The sequence below is a fragment of the Semicossyphus pulcher genome, unplaced genomic scaffold (assembly GCF_022749685.1).
Source record: "Semicossyphus pulcher isolate SPU_LCO1_2020_fin unplaced genomic scaffold, fSemPul1.0.p SCAF_26, whole genome shotgun sequence".
Taxonomy (NCBI): domain Eukaryota; kingdom Metazoa; phylum Chordata; class Actinopteri; order Labriformes; family Labridae; genus Semicossyphus; species Semicossyphus pulcher.
This window is the reverse complement of record NW_027211700.1, coordinates 7,516,361-7,534,592: the sequence shown is the minus strand read 5'-3', so window position 1 is coordinate 7,534,592 and position 18,232 is coordinate 7,516,361. Positions and strand designations below refer to the sequence as shown.

Here is an 18,232-nt window from a genome sequence, read left to right as displayed (position 1 = left end):
TACATTGCTTGCCGCCACCAGAGTTGATGCAATTCTAAACATACTTTGCAATGTATGTGCTTTAGTGATGCATGTTGTGGAGTAGAGTAATTTAGGAGTGGATTACTGTAAACACAACATAGACTTTTACCCGCATTTGGGGAACCCTGGTTCAGTGTTCTAAAACACCTTCAGCAACCAAAAGTTTCTCCTCCTGTTACTGCTATTCTGCCAGTAGAAAATAGAGCTACATTTTCCCACCTTTTTTCCTCCGTGTTCCTCATTGTCGTTTCTATTGTTAGAGTAGCTCAGGGCTACTGATGCTGACACCAGGAGAAAAGCTGGAGAAAAAGACTTTCAATGTGGAAATGTAATCAAAGGTTGGCAAAAAAAACACATTGATGTTTGGCAGTGATTCCAACTCTGACCTGCATTCACAGATGTACAGGTGGAAGAGGCAGCATATGTGCGCCTTTGTATGTGTAAGAATGTGAGAGTCAGAAAAAGAGAGAACGTAGGAAAGGTTTGGTGCTGCCAGAAAAGCCTACGGTGTTTTAAATGTCAAAAAATATTAATATCCATACCTACCTACCTACCTATCTATCTGGTACAAGTAAGTAAGTAATGAAAGTAATTTATACATTTTTAAAGATTTTGAACGTAAACAGAACTTGGAAACTAAAATGACGGTTGACTTATTTTTCAGCTAATAATGTTAATTCTGTGCACAGGAAGAACTTTGATTAATTTGATTAATGTTTAAAAGAACAAAGTTTAGGTTATGTGCTTTTGAATTTAAAATAGTAGTGTCACTACTTGTCATTATAACATTTGAACATTTTTTAGTCATGAATGAAGAATTCAGAATCATCCATCGATCCATCCATTCATTATCTTCAGCTTTTCTGGGGTCGGGTCGCGGTGGCAGCAGGCTCAGCAAGGTGACCCAGGCGTCCCTCTCCCCAGCAACATTTTCCAGTTCTTCCTAGGAGGCTCCGAGGCGTTCCCAGGCCAGACAGGGTATATAATCCCTCCAGTGAGCTCTGGGTCTGCCCCGGGGTCTCCTCCCAGCTGGAAGTGCCCGGAAAACTTCCAAAGGGAGGCGCCCAGGAGGCATCATAACCAGATGCCTAAACCACCTCAACTGTCTCCTTTTAATGCGAAGGAGAAGCAGCTTTACTCCGATTTCCCCCAAGATCTCCGAGCTCCTTACCCTATCTCTAAGGCTGAGCCCGGAAACCCTCCGAAGGAAACTCATTTCGGCCGCTTGTATCCGCGATCTCATTCTTTAGGTCACTACCCAAAGCTCGTGACCATAGGTGAGGGTTGGAACGTAGATCGCCTGGTAAATCGAAAGATTTGCCTTCAGGCTCAGCTCCCTTTTCACCACAACGGTCCGGTACAACGCACTCATTACTGCTGATGCTGCACCGATCTGCCTGCCAATCTCACGATCCATTTTAGCCTTACTCATGAACAAGACCCATACTTAAACTCCTTCGCATGAGGCAGAGAATCACTACCCACCCGGAGGGGGCAATCCACCATTTTCTGGCAGAGAACCATGGCCTCAGACTTGGAGGTACTGACTCTCATCCGAACTGCATCACACTCAGCTGCAAACCGCCCCAATGCCTGCTGGAGGTCCCAGCTTGATGACTCAGAATCAGAATCAGAATCAGAACCAGAAATACTTATACTTATTTTTACTTCTATAAAATAGAAGTAAAAATATATTTACGATAAAATATACAGCTAAGGTGTTGTTGCGCCCAGGTCTCCTAAGTTGGGGGTTTCTGCATTCCCCTTAGAGGAACTTTGGGGAAAGAACGGCTTGTGACATTCCTCCAACATGTCATCTGTGTTCACAGGTCAGTAAACTGTGGAAGATGATGATGATGATGACTATATTGACCTTGTTGATGTTGATGATGATTAAAAAAACGCCCTGTGCACTGCCTGTCGGCACCTGTGTCTGATCACACTCGAAGCTGTTTGGTGGCTGACTTTTACTGACTTTGTTCCCTCCTGTCTCGATCGTTGCTTGTGCTGTATTACATCTCAGATGTACATCTGCTGAATGAAATTGTAACATTGTAAAATCACCAAAAACCTCATACCGAATGTTAAATTTAAGGTTTCCGGTGTCTGAAGAGTTTTGTTGTTGTTGTTACTGATGTGTGTTTAATTACGTGTGGAAGGCAGTAGTGTAGAGACGTGCGCCTCGGCTTAATAGGCTGAAAGACAGAATGTTAAGTGACTGAGGAAAAGACAATACTAATGTACTTTTGCATATGCTTTTATTTGCTGCGTTAAAGCGAGGGACAGTAAATCAGATAGTGGATATCTAAACAAAAGCACAGTATTGCACTAAAGGCAGAGTTATTAATGTTTATTTTGTGTCTCCTACATATTGTAATAAATAAGAGGAATTCTGGGAAAAGAAATGAACAGTTTGTGTCTTCATTCCTCCGACATGTCATCAGTGTTTACAGGAACTAAACAACACCGGACAAAAGTAATTTGTTGCTGTGGCGCGCACCCTCGGCCCTCGCAACCTCTTTTTAAGCCATGCTAGTGGTTTGGTCCTGTGGCAATGTTTGACCGTGCACCATTTTGGTCCATTCCTGTTGGATGCATTGCCATGTCATTTTGTACAGCTGTTAATGGTCCTCAGAGTGTGAACCCCACTTTCACACTTTTGTGATCACTCTGACCTTTTCGATGCCGGTGCCAGTGATTGAGGTGGAAAAATAAAAGCACCACTACTTCCCTATGACATGTCAGCATGTAACGGCAAAGAAATTCAGCGGAAAATAGAAGACACCTGTCACAACCTTATTTTGATCAAACAAGGGGACAACCATTTAAAAAATATTTGTTATTGCACACTAACTTTAGTGAGCGGTCAAATGAAGTCGTGATGACTGTATTCCCAGCTAAATCTCTGGAGTCTTTTCCACCTCTCTCCTGTGTCATCCGACTCTGTTGGTGTTTTCTTTGTGCTCATAGCACCAGGCAAACATCATTTTCAGCTTTGAGGTATTTTGAGGTAACTGGTGGCGTGCCAGCTTCACTGTGTGCATATTGTTTTTGCCAAGTGATAACGCACTTGCTTATGCAGGCTTTGGAAGCATAGGCTATATTAGCTGGTGCTGAATTATTAACTAGCTCATTTTGGATATAGGGATGCATTGATTTGATTTATTTTAATGTGAAATGTGAAACCGCATTGCTCTGCTTGCATCGCATCGCCTCCGCTACCACAAGGAGTTAATTTTAGAGTACTCATTTTCAACTTTTTTTTATTTTTTCACACAATACTTAACTGTTGTATGCCGTTTTTACCTTTTGAACAGTATAGCCATGCATAGAATAGAACAGCGCAAAGCCTATGCAGGTGCAAGCAGTTTCCATTGTCAGTGTAGCAGCCTCTGCAATGACTTCCTTCAGTAAAACTACATTTGTTTAAGTAAGCCACTGAGGTGAATTGGGTCAAGTTCCTCATGCATGTTCTTGGCAAATCCATAAAACAATGTCCAGTTGATTTTTCACTTTCAATTTGGCAACCATTTATTGATAGTTAAGCTCATATTCATACCAACATATTCACTTTCTCACTTGCTGACACGGTCAAAAACTGTATGCCTTTAAATTCACACATCTGCTTGCAATCACCTGGAGCTGGCTTTATGCACAACCTAAATACAGGTTCCATACGGTATTTCATGCCAGAGTTACATGCATATAAACACACAACAGTCTATGTGACTTGCTCAATTCAATGCAACACCAGAATGCCCAGATCCTGCGGTCATGTCTCGCCACTCCAGCCTTAACAGTTCACAATTAAAGGGGGGGTATTATGCTCATTTCAAGCTTCATATTTCACTCTGTGATAACTGTGGAGTAGCTTAGAATAATTTACAGTTAAAAAACTCAATTTTTCTCACACTGGCGCTCTGTGCAGGCCCTCATGCTGCCTCTTACTGAAACGTCTCAGTCAGCTCTGTCCCTTTCCGAAGCCCCGCCACTATAACGCCACTTTCTTCCAATCGGCCAGCTCGCCGAAGCCTGCTGAGGCTGCACTTTGTGACGTCACAAAGTGCAGCATGTAGAAAAAACTAAAACCTGGCATTCACAGCAGCCTGCAAACTGAGCTGAGAAGCCTGCGGATTACTCTAACATACTCTTACCTACAGACTTGAAACTTCACCCATGTTTAGTATGGACATCCAACATTGTAACATTATATATATGTCTTAAAATGTGAAACAGCATAATACCCCCTCTTTAAGCATTGTCCAGGTAAGACAAACCTCATTGCTGATTTTTTTTGCTAAGGGAGAGTGGATGAGAAATGTCAAGGAGCCTTTAGTCTCCTTTGCTAGATTGTCAAGCAAACAACCTTAAATAAACTAAATCATTAAGGCCAAGAGGAAGGTGCACATTCCTCTCACTCATTGTTCAAGGTGCATTATATATGTTTGTGGATAAATGTGTTCTTCAAATAATTAATTTTAGTTAATATTATTTTTATACTGAACTAAACTTTGTTTTTTCTGATTAAATTTGAAAAAGGAAATGTTGACTTTATTTACTTCTTTAATAATATGTGTTTGGGTTCGACCTGTAATGAAGGTACATTTTGATTTGAATTTTTGTAAAAACATGACAGTCTCGTTGAACAACAGGTGAGGGGTGATTGACTCCACCTGAAGCAACTTGGCACTGATTACAGAGCTCCAACCTGATTGGTAGAAGGAAGCAGGTAACAGGGTATAAGAGGTGAGGGGAAAGCGCAGACTGGTTGGTCTGTTTTTGTCACGATGAAGGCTGTGAGGAGAGCCAGTTTCCCCTCCTATGATCATTTTTCTTTTGAGTGGCCGGCTTGCAACTGAGAAATCTGAATCCTGGTTTTCCAGCCTTTCCACTAACACTGCCTGCCAGCCACAAGTACAGCAGGCTCATGCAGGATAAAATGAACAAATCTAAAATCCACATTTTGGCTCCAACAGCCTCTGTGGATTTTGATGAACACATCCTGCCACAGACAAACTGATAAAGGCCAACAGGAATTTTAACCATTAGACAGAGAAAAGTCCTATTTCGGTTGATTTAGAGCCATTCTGACCATGCAGAGAGCTTGATATAGAGAGGGAAAAGAAATAAATAGTACACCAAAGAGTAAAAGTGAAGATTGTGACTATACAGACCCATTTTGAGCACTTTCTGGCAACACGATTGGTTTTATTGAATTATCTAAAGGGCTATCGCTATGACATTTTACTGATATTCATGGTGCTCAGAGGAGGAATCCTGATATAGGTCTATGGTCTTCCCCTGATGTTTTATCTTGTGCCATCTTGTCAAATTTTTATTTGTTCAATTCTTTTGGTTCATGACCAAACACATTCATCATTGATTATATCCTTTAGCCTTAGCTGCTAATAAGGAAAAGTAATGATGCTAGTACGCTAAATGGTGCACATTAGATGTGTCCCAATTCAGGGGCTGCATCCTTTGAAGGCTGTATTTGAAGGCAGATTGCGTCACAGCGGAGCGTCGAAGGCTGTCCCTTTTCAAAGGCTCCTTCAGCTGCAGCCGACAAATGCGTCATCCTCAGCGTATCCCGAGATGTTGCTTATATGTCCTACTTTGCGTGATGCTCCCCACTTGTCCCAAGCTTTTTTAGCCTGCTTAGCTGTTCACGTTTTGCCTTTCCTGTTATGTTTTTTATATGTCGTGTGTTTTATTTGTTTTAATGGTCAAATTTACATCAGGCCGAGGGACATCAGTTGAAAATTAACAGTGGCACTTTTACAGTGATGTTGATTAGCATGCATTGTCCCTGAGAATAAACCAATAATGAGTAATTCATTGCACGCCAATTCAAAAGAGACGGCGGACTCTTAAGTGACAGAGGAATACACTTTAAATGTAAAAGTGTTTGGTTTGAACTCATACAGGTTTAAACATAACGAAAGAGGCCTTGAACCAAATTATCTTTAAAATAACAGGTTAAGCTATGACGTTCATTATGATAGCTAGTTTGCCCGCTAGTTACCTCTTGATAGGTGATAAGAGCCACGTTTGGTGACGAGGTTAAGAGTTGGAACAACTGGTGATGCAAACAGGAAATCCTCTGTTGACCGCACCCCTCTGAATTGAGACACAGCTTATGTACCTGCTAAGCATGTGAGAATTGCCATTATGCACGATTTTATGTGTGTGTGAAATCCAGGGGAAAAAAGCCCGCTCACTCCCTGTCCTCCCTTATTTAATCTACCCTTCTCCTCTCTGTCACCCACTCTCCCTCCTTCCTTCCAGATTAGCATAGAAATGTGATGGTATAAAACAAGTTTAATGTCAGGATTCACGGGGCTTTCCTAATGTTCACACTTTGAGTCAGCCAACGTTCTCAGTGCTCCCTGGAAAGCCTTCAGGGCAAAGTGTCTTCACCACGATTCACGCTACACGTTTCACACTTACTATAGAGAGGTGGCGCCTCCACACAGGCACACATATACGACTCCCTCTAATCAATCGCCTCTGGAGGGGATTAACCAATCAGTCTTAATTAAGCTTCATTAAAGAGATAACACGTGAAACACAGCTCGTGTTCTATAAGCGGTATTCTCCTGAGGCTGCGGACAAAGCATGCGAAATGTCGTGTTGTAATCAATTGTTTCTTTAGACAATACATCACGCCGCATTCATACTTCATTATTGAGCTGCTCTTTAAACACACCAGGTGAGATTACCGACCGTTAATTGCTGCTTTGAAAAAAGAGAACCGAGCCGAGCCACTTTCTCTCATCGCTCATTTAAATTCTCTTCTTTCCTCTCCCCTCACGTCTCCGGTCTTTGATCTTTGCAGTCACCTGGTTCTCTCTCTCTCTCTCTTTCTTTTTTTTTTATCCAGCACCAAACCAAAGGGCTGAAGAAGAGATTGAGCTTCAATAGAATTTCCATGGCAACAGATTTTCAATCATACCCCTCCAATCAAGTTAGTCTGGCAGTTCGTCCAGGGAGTGCCGAATATGATCAGGTTTAGACTTTGATCATGATCTCCACTGATCTTTCAATCAGTTTGAAATAATACTGTATCGTCTGACCTCCATCTCCATCATACACTTGATTTGGATCATTTGCTTGTTTTTCTCTTCATGTTTCAAACATTGAGGCCAGACTCGGCTGTTTGGTATTCGGCGCTTTAGCTTTTGGCATCTGTGAAAGTCAGACTGATGTTTTTCGGGGTGTTGTTACGAAAGGCATGAAAAAGCATTTCTTTTCCCACATGCACTCCTGACAAGTTCCAGTAAATTTAAAGATAGTCTGCCCCTGACATTTTCCAGATTGCCCTTTCACACATGTCCCTAACAGCAGGAGATTTTACCTGTCAGACAGGGGGAGATTTGGGGGGTCTCATGAGGCAGTACATGAGGTAAAAAGTACACTGCGGTCTCCACAACTGGCGGACAATTTTGACGTCTGCCCCCACAGCTAGAAGCTCCAGAATCTCTTCAATTTGCATCCATCTTTCCTATTGTCTTCTTGTAAATGATTCTTCTTCTTCAAGTTACAAAGTGCTTCACAAAGGCAGCAAAATATAACAGGCAGGTCATAGAATCATAAGCGAAAGCCAATATTAGAAATAAAAAATATTTTTTACATCCAATAACAATGTATACATTTTCATACAGTGACTTTCTTTTTCTTATTTCAGCTGTCTTTAGCAGTTTTCACACATTATATGAAATTACAATTAGAATTGTCCACCCTTAAGTATAAAAGAATAGGTCAAAATATAGGTGCAACATTTAATCTAAGACAGTATAGCACGCAATGTGTGCACAGAGAGAATTTAAAAGTGATAGGTTGGAGGTGTGGGCACCACTGGGAAACAAATCTCATTTTATTGATAAATCTAGGACAGGAAACCGCCGGGGTCAGCCCAGCTCAGTGAGTGAGTGACAGTACTTTCAGAGCCAAATAATGTTACAAAAAATAACGACATAACGGCCTGGGCAACACTAACGAGGGGAGTCACACTTCGAGATCGGGCTTTTACTTTGAAAAAGCATACCCGAAGTGTTGACCTTCTAAACTCTCCATGTCTGTGTGTGAAGAGATGTTAACATTGCTGTCAGATATCAGTAGGACTCATCACAGTTAATTTTCAGCGTGTATTTCGGCGGAGAACAGCACGAGCCTCCTCGTCTCCATTTTTGGTGCATGAGGCACGCGAGATACATGCATGTCCCGCCAGCATTGTGAAGACTCATCTTCCCAATGAAAATGAACGCGTCCCGCAGCCCATCTTGGATACTATTTCTGGTGTTCTGAAGAATCTAGTTATTAGTTTCCATTTAAATTCTCTCCATGTGTTTGAATATGTAGCTAGATGTGCCTCAGTGCACGCCTTCCTCCAGGTATCCAGTGATATGGTCATGTTCGTTCTGCCTCCCACCTCTGCTTAATCTGTTGGGTATTATATAGATTCATGGATAAATTTGTTTAAGACAAATCATTTCAAAGATTGTTTTGAAAAAATAAAATTAGAGTAAACTGAGGAAAGGCTTGCCTGTAAAAGTCTGTTTTTAAGAAGGGATTTAAGAGATCACTGACTCAGCTGCCTGATGTCCTCGGGCAGGTCGTTCCAGAGCTTCAGAGCCGTCACAGCAAACGCTCTGCCCCCTTTAGTCTTCAGCCTGGCATTTATAACACACAGAGATCTCGGCTCACGTGTCGGCTCGTGTAGTACTAACTGTCACAGTCCTGAGTTTGGATTTAGCGTTTTATGTTGAAAGTTTTGGTTCCATGTGTTTCATGACTTGTTTTACTTCCTGCCCTTGCGTGTTTTCCTTTGGTTAGATTGCCCTCATTAATTTCACCTGCTGACCAGCCAGGATTCTCCTATCCACACACCTGTTGTTCGTTTTCAGCTCAGCAGCATATAGCAAGCCGGTTCTCTTTGTTCTTTTCGAGTTCATTGTGTTTGTTTGTTTTCGCTGATGGTGAATCCTAGTCTGTTCTATTTTTTGACTCTTGGCTTGGAAGCCTGTTTTTATTTTGTTTCTGTCATTATCATCTCTTATTTTCGCATCTGCCTGCCGTCCTGCCTGGTCTCTATCTGCGAATGGGTCCAGGTTCCCTCGTGTGCTGTGATTCCGTGACACTAACAGCTCTGAGATAGAGCCATGGAGAGCTTTGAAAGTAATCAGTAACGTCTTCAAATCTATTCTGAAACATACTGGGAGCCAGTGTAAAGAGGCTTAAACAGGAGTGATGTGATCATAGATTTTGGTGCTGGTTTCACACCAATTTCATGATATAAACGTCATCACCCCGCCCACTCGCTCGTGGTGAACGTTCCTGATTATTAGTATTATTGAGGGCGGCTGTGGCTCAGCGGTAGTCGGTCATCTTGCACTCGGAAGGTTGGTGGTTCAATCCCTAGCTCACTCAGGCCACGTCTACACGTACATGGGAGATTTTCCCTCATTTGTTTCCAAAAAAAACCCCCCCTCCACACAAGCACCATTATAAAAAAAATCCCCGTCCAAAATAAAACAAGTCAGCAAGTGCGCATCACTGTGTTTGTCATGTCCGTCCTTTTGCAAGGAACATCGTCCCATTTCTGACACCTCAGAAAGGAGGTAACGGCGCACAGCCTGACGTCACGAGACAAAAACACTGTTTACCCCATCCACACATCTCTAAGTTTTCGAGTTTCTAAAAGTCAGGGTGGAGTTTTACAAAAGATCCGTTTTCAGAGACCTAAAACGCACACCACATACATGTAGACATGGCCTCTATGTGTCGAAATGTTGTTGGGTAAGACACTGAACCCCAAATAGCCATCAGTGTGTAAATGTAATGACTGATTGACAGTTGGGCACTTTACGTAGCAGCCTCTGCCATCAGTATGAATGTGTGTGTGTGTGTGTGTGAAAGGGTGAATGTGACATGTAGTGTAAAAGTGCTTTGAGTGGTCACAAGAAAAGCGCTATATAACTACAGTCCATTTCCATTTATTGCCTGCTGCGTTCATACATCAGCTCACCCCGATTTCTTGCGGACATTTTGCTCGGAGGCTGGCATGAAAAAGGTCTGCATAAAGTCGAGGTGACACAGCGTTCGCACATGCAGCCCACCTGGAAAAACATGTTCCTGTTTCAGTGCATGTGTGAAATGGACTTATGCATTCACAAAAGAAGAACAGCTATTTTTCAACTTACCTCTTTCAACTCACCGGCTCATTTCCCAGGTCCAGCGCTTTGGCCCCATAGAGCCTGCAGGCTGCCTGACATTTACTGTTGTTACAAACAGTGCACTTTCACCGTGCAACCCCCTGAGATCTCCTCTGTGCAATTTATTTCCACCGCCAAGATTCCATCAGTCCTTATTTTCTTAGATTAAGGGAAGTATCAGTCGATGTTATTGTTGTTATTACATTTTCCGGGGTCCTCGGAGAGTCCCTCGCTCATTCAGCGCAGATAATTGTGTCTTTCTGAGAAATACCCTGAGATCTGCACCGTCACCACGCCGGCGACGAGCAGATGATTCCTTATTAAGCTGCAACACATTTTCCGATAATTTCATTTTCCAGCAGGTGAAAAGAGAATGTGGGTTGAATGTTAACACTCGGTATGCAGCATTAATTATCACATCGAATTAATTGCAGAGTTTCACACAACATCCACCAAATAATAGATTGATTTCACATGATATTTCAGGTGCTTCACACCAATGCTGCATTCAGAAGTGTTGAAAGCTGACATGCAATTAACTTAGCAGCGCATCAAAGTATTTGTCATTTCTTCCTCCTGACCCACCCGAAGATCTGTAATAAGACGTGGCGTCTTTGCTAATGAGACTCCGAGACGCTGTGTTCCTTACATGGCTAATTAGCTGGATTGCTCATTAAACAATTAGCCGGATATCTGTCTGATAGTCTCTGCGGTTTTTCTCGCGCTGCGTTCAGATGTTTTGTCTGACATTTGCAGAGATATTATTCCTCGGTTAATTGAAGCTTTCAGACAAAGGACTAATAAAAGTCAGCTTAGCAAGTTGCTGAATGTTAAATGCACTCTCGGTTGAGGAGGCAATGTGGGTTTTTCTGCATGACCTGACTGAATTTTAATTACCTCTGTTGCGAAAAGCATGCTGTAGTTCAAATTGCCTTATTTATTTAGCCCTTAATCATAAATACGTTTCAAGGGACTTTAAGGTGCCGGCGTGCTTCGACACAAGAGCTTGTTGGGTGGTTGAGCAGCGTCAGAAACCTCCTCCTCTTAAACCTTTGTCATGCTGGAATATAAACGTGTGTCCTGCAGCACACGTACTTCACACAGCGATTTGCCAAAGAGAGAAAAGAGCACTTTAAAGCACTCTTTTTTATGTCTTTGACATTATTACTCTAGTGACTTTTGGATACCTTTTAAAGAGGGAATAACCAAAGGAGGCACTTTTATCCCTATCCAAACAATTATAGCGCATACCTCATCTCTATGAAGCCAGGTTTTTACCCCGTCTTTGAGTTTGACCATCCAGAGCAGCAATTAACACTCTTGCCCTCATGGTCACACCTCACGTCATTAGTACCACTTTGTTTCAAGCACTGACACTTAAAAAAATAATAATTCACATTCCTTTTTGTGTCTCTACATGCCTCTGAAATTTCTGAGTCAATCTGAAATCTTAATTAGACTGGCCATTTTGCTTCCTCTTTAATAGAGTGTCTTCATGTCCTCCGCGCTAATGGTGGCCACGCCAAGCTGACGTGGGTGGCAAAATAATAGCAGTAGACTCCGGGGATGCAAGGTTTAGTAATGCACTGCGACAATGCAGACTATAATTCAAAAGTTAAAATGGAAAGTTTCTACAGCAGAGGCAAGATATCAGACAAAACATTAAGCATCCTTAGTTTGAAGGTGAATGTGAACCTGCTTGTGGTAAATCTCTCTGAGTGTGTCCAAACAAAGTGCATGCAGTAGCTGTGTCTCAATTCAAGGGCTGCATCCTTCGAAGAATCCAGACTACAAAGGATGAGTCATTCGTAGCCTGTGTAAACTGCTAAGGTCGAAATAAAATGAGACGGTCTGGTCTACAGAGGATTTCTTGTTTGCGTCACCGGCTGATCCCACTCTTAAGCTGTGTTTAAAATGCCGTACTATATACTACATACTTTGTACTACCTGCCATATACTGCATTCAGCAGTAGTATGTAGTATGGAGGAGCTTTTCAAATGAATTTAGCAGTATGCTACGCCAGCTCTTTAGCTATAGCACCCCCTGGAGATTGTCTCCGAATCAGTACGACATCCGGGTATTTTTGGCATACTGCATACTACATTTTGGCCATATCAGTACAAACTGCTAGTACAGTACGGCATTTCGAACACAGCATTCCTCTCACTCTTGCATCACCAAACAGGGCTCCTGTTGCCTAGCAACAGGTAGCTAGCTGGATAACTATGCATCATATCTAACGTCATGTAACTTGACCTATTAGTTTAAAGATGATTTGTTTAAATGTCTCTTTCATTTTTTTCACATTTGTATCTTTAGCTATTCAACTGAGTTGAAACCAAAAACTTGTAAATTTAAATTCATAGGAATTCATATTCCTCTGCCACTTAAGAGTCCAACATCTTGTTTGAATTTGCGCGCAATGAATCTTGGGATACGTTCAGCCACGAAGGATGCACCAGATGGATCCTTTCGTGTCCCGGGAGACGGAGGATCGCAAATGCGTCTGAAGGAGCCTTTGAAATGGGACAGCCTTTGACGCGCCGCTGTGACGCGCTCTGCCTCTGAATATGTCTTTTGAAGGATGCAGCACCTAAAATTGGGACACAACTAGTGTATACTCCATGCAGCTTTTTGCTTTCCAAACTGACAATTTCTGCCTGGAGTCATGTCATCACTGTAATGTTGCAAAGCAACAGTGGACATCCCAGAAAGGTAGCTACACCCTGCCAAGAAATAATCCAACACGTAACTTTTTACATCCCTTCCACACAACCACAATTGAATGCTTATAGATGTCTGTTTTTGCATGCATTACACACAGAGGCATGTATTTTATTTATCTTTAGGCATTATTTTAACTTTTCAAAAGACCCAGGATAGCTGCTCGCTAGTATGCTAAGCTATGTTAACCGGCTGTTTATCAATCGTCTCATTTAACGCTTGCTAAAAACAGAAAAGGCTGATTTCTGGAATCAATAAATTTTCATTAAAATAGCTCCAAATCACAAAGAGGGTCTAGACTATAACCTTTGTTATACTATTTACAGAGACCTAACATGATCCAGAATCAAATGGCAACATTTGGCAGCAGTGGCAAGAAAAAAACGTCCTTTTAACAGGCAGAAACCTCGAGCAGGACCTGACTCATGTTGAACAGCCATCTGCCTCGACCTGGAGGCTGAAAAGAGGTGTAGAGGCAGAAGCAGAAAAAGAGAGATTGATGGAGACGAGCAAACAACAACAGATAACACAATGGCTACAATGACACCGACAGAACAGAAAGGACAAGGGAGCTCAAATTCCTGGGAGGATATATAGTTCGTAACATGCATTCATGGAACATAAATGCATACAGATCGTCTCTCAAATCAGAAGGTTGGAGAGTTCAATCCCTGACTGCTACAGTCACATGTCGAAGTGTCCTTGGGCAAGACACTGAACCCCAAATTGCTCCCGGCAGCATAGCCATCGGGTATGAATGGGCATAGATCTGATTGGAGACTGGCACTTAGGCCATCAGTGAGTGAATGTGAGCGTGAAAAAGTGAATGTGACAATAGTGTCAAAGCGCTTTGAGTTGCATTTGGTAGATGTTCAACATGACCAAGCATCAGAAAAACTGTCAATTTACGAAACTAAGAGTTGAAATTAAAAGGACATTTAATCAATCTTGGAGCGAGCTTCATAATTAACCTTTCTTTTGTGTCTCTTTTTCCTCTCCCTCTTGCCTCCTTCACTTTCCATCACCTGCAGCAGAGCCGTTGGACGGAGAAGAGTACCTGGACATTATAGGTATAATGCGAAACCAAGCGGGTCGCTACGAATGCAAGGCCAGCAATGACGTCGCCACGCCTGATGTCAAATACGTCAACGTGGTCGTCAACTGTAAGTATAACGACAAACCGAACACAGAGCTCGATATTCTCACCAGGTTTCCTGCTAAACATTTCCGGACAACTGAAAAGATAATAAGCATGTCAAGCAGGGAGGGAAGGCTGTATCTAGAAAGTTCTGGAGCACACTTCAATTGAGATGAATCCACATAGAAACTGTAAGCTCTCTTACTTTGATTGCAACCGGCGTGTGATTGTAGTTCTCACGTACAACGTCGCCATTTAAGAGGTACTTCCAAACAAGATCACCTAATTACATCTTCTCAGGGGTGCATGGTGGTTTTGATGAGTGTAATACATACGTTGGCTGCAAAGGACTGATGAACAACTCGTGAGACATCTCAAACCAACTCCCACCCCTGAGGAGTTGTGGAATTTTCTTTGATCCGAACAAATCGCACATGGCTGTTTGCCCGAGCGGTACTTTAGCCAAGTCTGACTGCCTGAATTAAACGATAAAGACTTCTATATTAAAGCACTTCTTGGTGTTTAATCCCAAATGGAAAACGGGCATTAATCCACATCGGACATTTTTCTGGCCTCGGTTGTGTGTAGAAATCATTTTGCATTTATGATTCATGTTAATAAAGTTGATGAATTTGAAGTTTAATTATTGATTATTTCTTAAGTAATAAGTCAGTTATATAAGTAAAGCCCAGGGTAATCTATTTTACATTTGTTCCTTTGGCTTGAAGTGCTTTAACTAAAAGAAACTTAACACCAAAGAATGTCTGATGTAGAAGAAACTTTCATTTCCTGAGCTTATCCAGGATTGGCTCTTTCTGTTTGTTGTTTGTTTGTTGGCTTGCTTGTATCAGTCATATTCCATACAGAGCATTTGTCATCATATGAAAGGGCTTTTCTTCGGTCCCAGGCTTATATGAATGACTCTATTCAGGCATACCTGACAGAATAATATGAATGCATTTCTCAGGAAAAGGAAAAGAAGTTTCAAAGAAAAACAGAGATGGCACAAGTGCCACATGAAATGAATTGTAAAGAGTTGGTTTAAGATGTAACTCGTGTCTACCTTGTGTGACTCTGCAGACCCTCCCACAATAAAGAAAACCCAGAGCTCGGAGACTCAGGTGGGCCGCATGGGGACACTGCAGTGTGACGCCACCGCTGTGCCCACACCAGAGTTTGAGTGGTACAGAGACGAAAAAAGGTAAGATTGTGCACACAGTGACACTATCACTCCACACTCCACACATTTTCAACTAACACGCAAAGACATAGGTTTGTTACATGCTGTATAAATAATGAACATAGCCACCGTGACGTCACCAATTGGTTGCTCAACTGAGTAAATGAAGCCGAAATATGGCCGCCACCATGTTGGTTTACTTGAGCCTGAAGGCATATTTGGATGAGAGGGTGGTGCTGCAGAGGACAGAGGGGTTGGCAAACACCAAGTTATAACATAGCTAAACAGTCTGTGGCTACTTAGCTTGTGAATGAGCAAGTTTAGCTTTGGGTTTCCCACAGAGGAGATTCTGTTGGTGGTGGTGACTGACTGCAAATGACAGACAAGGCAAAGTAAAGTTCAGTGACTGTGTGTCTGTGTGTCAGCAGCTCCCACCTCACTCAAGTGACTCACCCCCCGTACTAATAGTAAAAATAGTTATAACAAAACCATTTTTGGACCAGGCTGTAAACATCTTTTTTTGCTGTCAGTATATTATTTCTTGTTTTCTGGTTCCCACTCGAGGAACTGCAGTTTTTTGCACTTCCGCATTGGCTTCATTTTTCAACACTGGACGGTTGCCGATTGGGTTTTTCCCAAAGGACCCAGCCACAAATAGCATGCTTGCAATGAGGAATGCTCAGACCAATACATTGGGGAAACAAACCAACCAACCAACATAGGAGAGCCAGCTCCTCATGTCAGGACTGAGCTGTCCACCTACATCTTAAGAAAAAAAGAAACCAAGTTCAAATCCTGGCCGACCAGACGACCACTGGTTTGAAAGAGGTGTGAAGGAGGCCATCTTTGTAAAAGTTAGCAGAGGTGGGGGCCTAAGGCTGCCCTTAAGTTTGTTTCGTCCGAAGCAAAGACCAAATTGTCATTTTACCTTGAGTTCGGTTTGTGTTCACACGGCAGCTTTCACCAGCGGACCAAACGTTTTGATGCGCGAGGAAACAGCTTTCTGATTGGTCCGAATTTCTCCCACATATGTCCTCTACTCATTTTGCTGCCTGGCTACATGGCTGTCTCTGCAAGTGTCAACATCTATTATCAACCCACAATGCACAGTGTGTTGGTTTGGAACCGGGCCGTGGTTCATTTGGAAGGGGAGTTCGAATGCGTGTTCTCACCTGTCCTAACAAACCAGACACCACCATATACAGTGTTTACCTAACTACCCACAAATGCTGGAGGATGTTAAAGGCCCTCTGTGATACTAGGTCCAGGTGCGCTGCTGGTGTAGTGGTATCATGCAAGATCCCCATTCTTGCAACTTGGGTTCGATTCCCGGGCGGCGCACGTATTTGCAGAATTTCCCCCCTGGGGATCAATAAAGGATTATCTTATAATAGCTGAGGTAAACAACTCACCCACAGAGGTTTATATTTCTAGCCTCCTTTTGGAATAAACTTTGATTGACAATGACCTGGATGACGGAGAACGTTCACAGACATCCACACTTAAATGTTAAAAAGTGACACCCTCTAATAATCAACCAATCTCGCCCCATAAAGAAGTAAAAGTAAAGCTGCTAATGGTCAGTGTGAGATAACAAAACATTGAATTGTTCACTCTGCACTGTCACTTATAGATCAAATACTACTAACACACTATTAAAGATGCTTGCTCTGCATTGTTGTTATGCTGCAGCCCAATCAAGTGCTTAGATAGTGAGCTGAAATACAGAGGCTGTATACAACCAATCAAACAAGCCATTAAGCACTGGCCATTAGCCTCCTTATCACAAACAAGTCTATCATCTGATCCACCAAAGCTGGCGCTCTCATGCTCTGAAGCCCCTTTATTACCGTAATGATCTCTGTAATGTTTCCAGGATGTAACCCCACCCCCTTACATGTCTAATTACTGGAAACAACAAAGTCAATGCAGACTGTAAATTACTGTATATATGCACCTCAACAGTTCGGGAAAGTTTGTGATGTAGCGTTCTTTTAAAAGACCTTATTATGTACTTGGATGGATTCTGTACTGAAACACTCTGAAGACTCATTAGTTACAGTTATAGAGTCCTGCTGTCGACATGCACATTATGATAGGTTGCAGAAATTATTTAACCTCGAGGCAAAGAGCAAAGCAAATTTATGTTGCCTTTACAGAAAAAATAATGAGATTTACATTGGATCTACTTAGGCGTGACCCTGACAGCTGTAAAGAGGCTTTGCTGTTTACAGTATTAAAGAGCAATTAGTGGATAATATTGTTTTCTCCCTGTGCAACTACTTAGTGAACACTGTATGAGCATGCATCTTGTGCAAACTTCATATGAGAGGACATGGAAAAGTCTGCTTTGGATAGATCTTCATTGTTTTTATAACACAGAAAAAACACAGCAGTATTCTGGGCTCCACGGTGGTGCAGTGGTTAGCGCTGTCGCCTCACAGCTAGAAGGTACCTGATCCAAATCCTGGTTTGCACGTAAGGGGCCTTTCTGTAAGGAGTTCTCCCCCGTGCATGCGTGGGTTCTCTGGGTACTCCGGCTTCCTCCCACAGTCCGAAGACATGCTCGTTAGGTTCATTGGTGACTATAAAATTGTCCGTAGGTGTGAATGTGAGCGTGAAAGGTTGTCTGTCTCTAAGTGACAGTGCTGTGATTGACTGGCGACCAGTCCGGCGTGTACCCCGCCTCTCGCCCAATGACTGCTGGGATAGGCTTCAGCCCCTCTGCGACCCTGAACAGTATAAGCGGTATACATAATGGATGGATGGATGGATGGTATCTCTTTCTAGGGGGAGGAGAGGAGAACAGAGGGTGGGTGAGGTCGTTTATAATACAGTTTAAAAGTATTATAATACAATCTATTATACAGCTGGCTTTCCTATAGAGCCGGCCAGCATCTAAGTCACTGAAGGGTGGTAGTGTGGTCCAAATCATCCGCTTCGCCGACTTCACC

The 18,232-nt window shown here is 42.5% G+C and overlaps 1 protein-coding gene across 1 annotated transcript in view; it reads left to right on the top strand.

Annotated features, from left to right (window-relative positions):
• The window catches only part of lsamp (limbic system associated membrane protein), a 290,511-nt gene that overhangs the window by 253,108 nt on the left and 19,171 nt on the right, over nt 1-18,232 (top strand). Inside the window, exons 5-6 of the mRNA XM_069676609.1 lie at nt 13,992-14,123; nt 15,179-15,299. Coding sequence (XP_069532710.1) covers nt 13,992-14,123; nt 15,179-15,299 — 253 coding nt within the window. The remainder of the gene's footprint in view (nt 1-13,991; nt 14,124-15,178; nt 15,300-18,232) is intronic.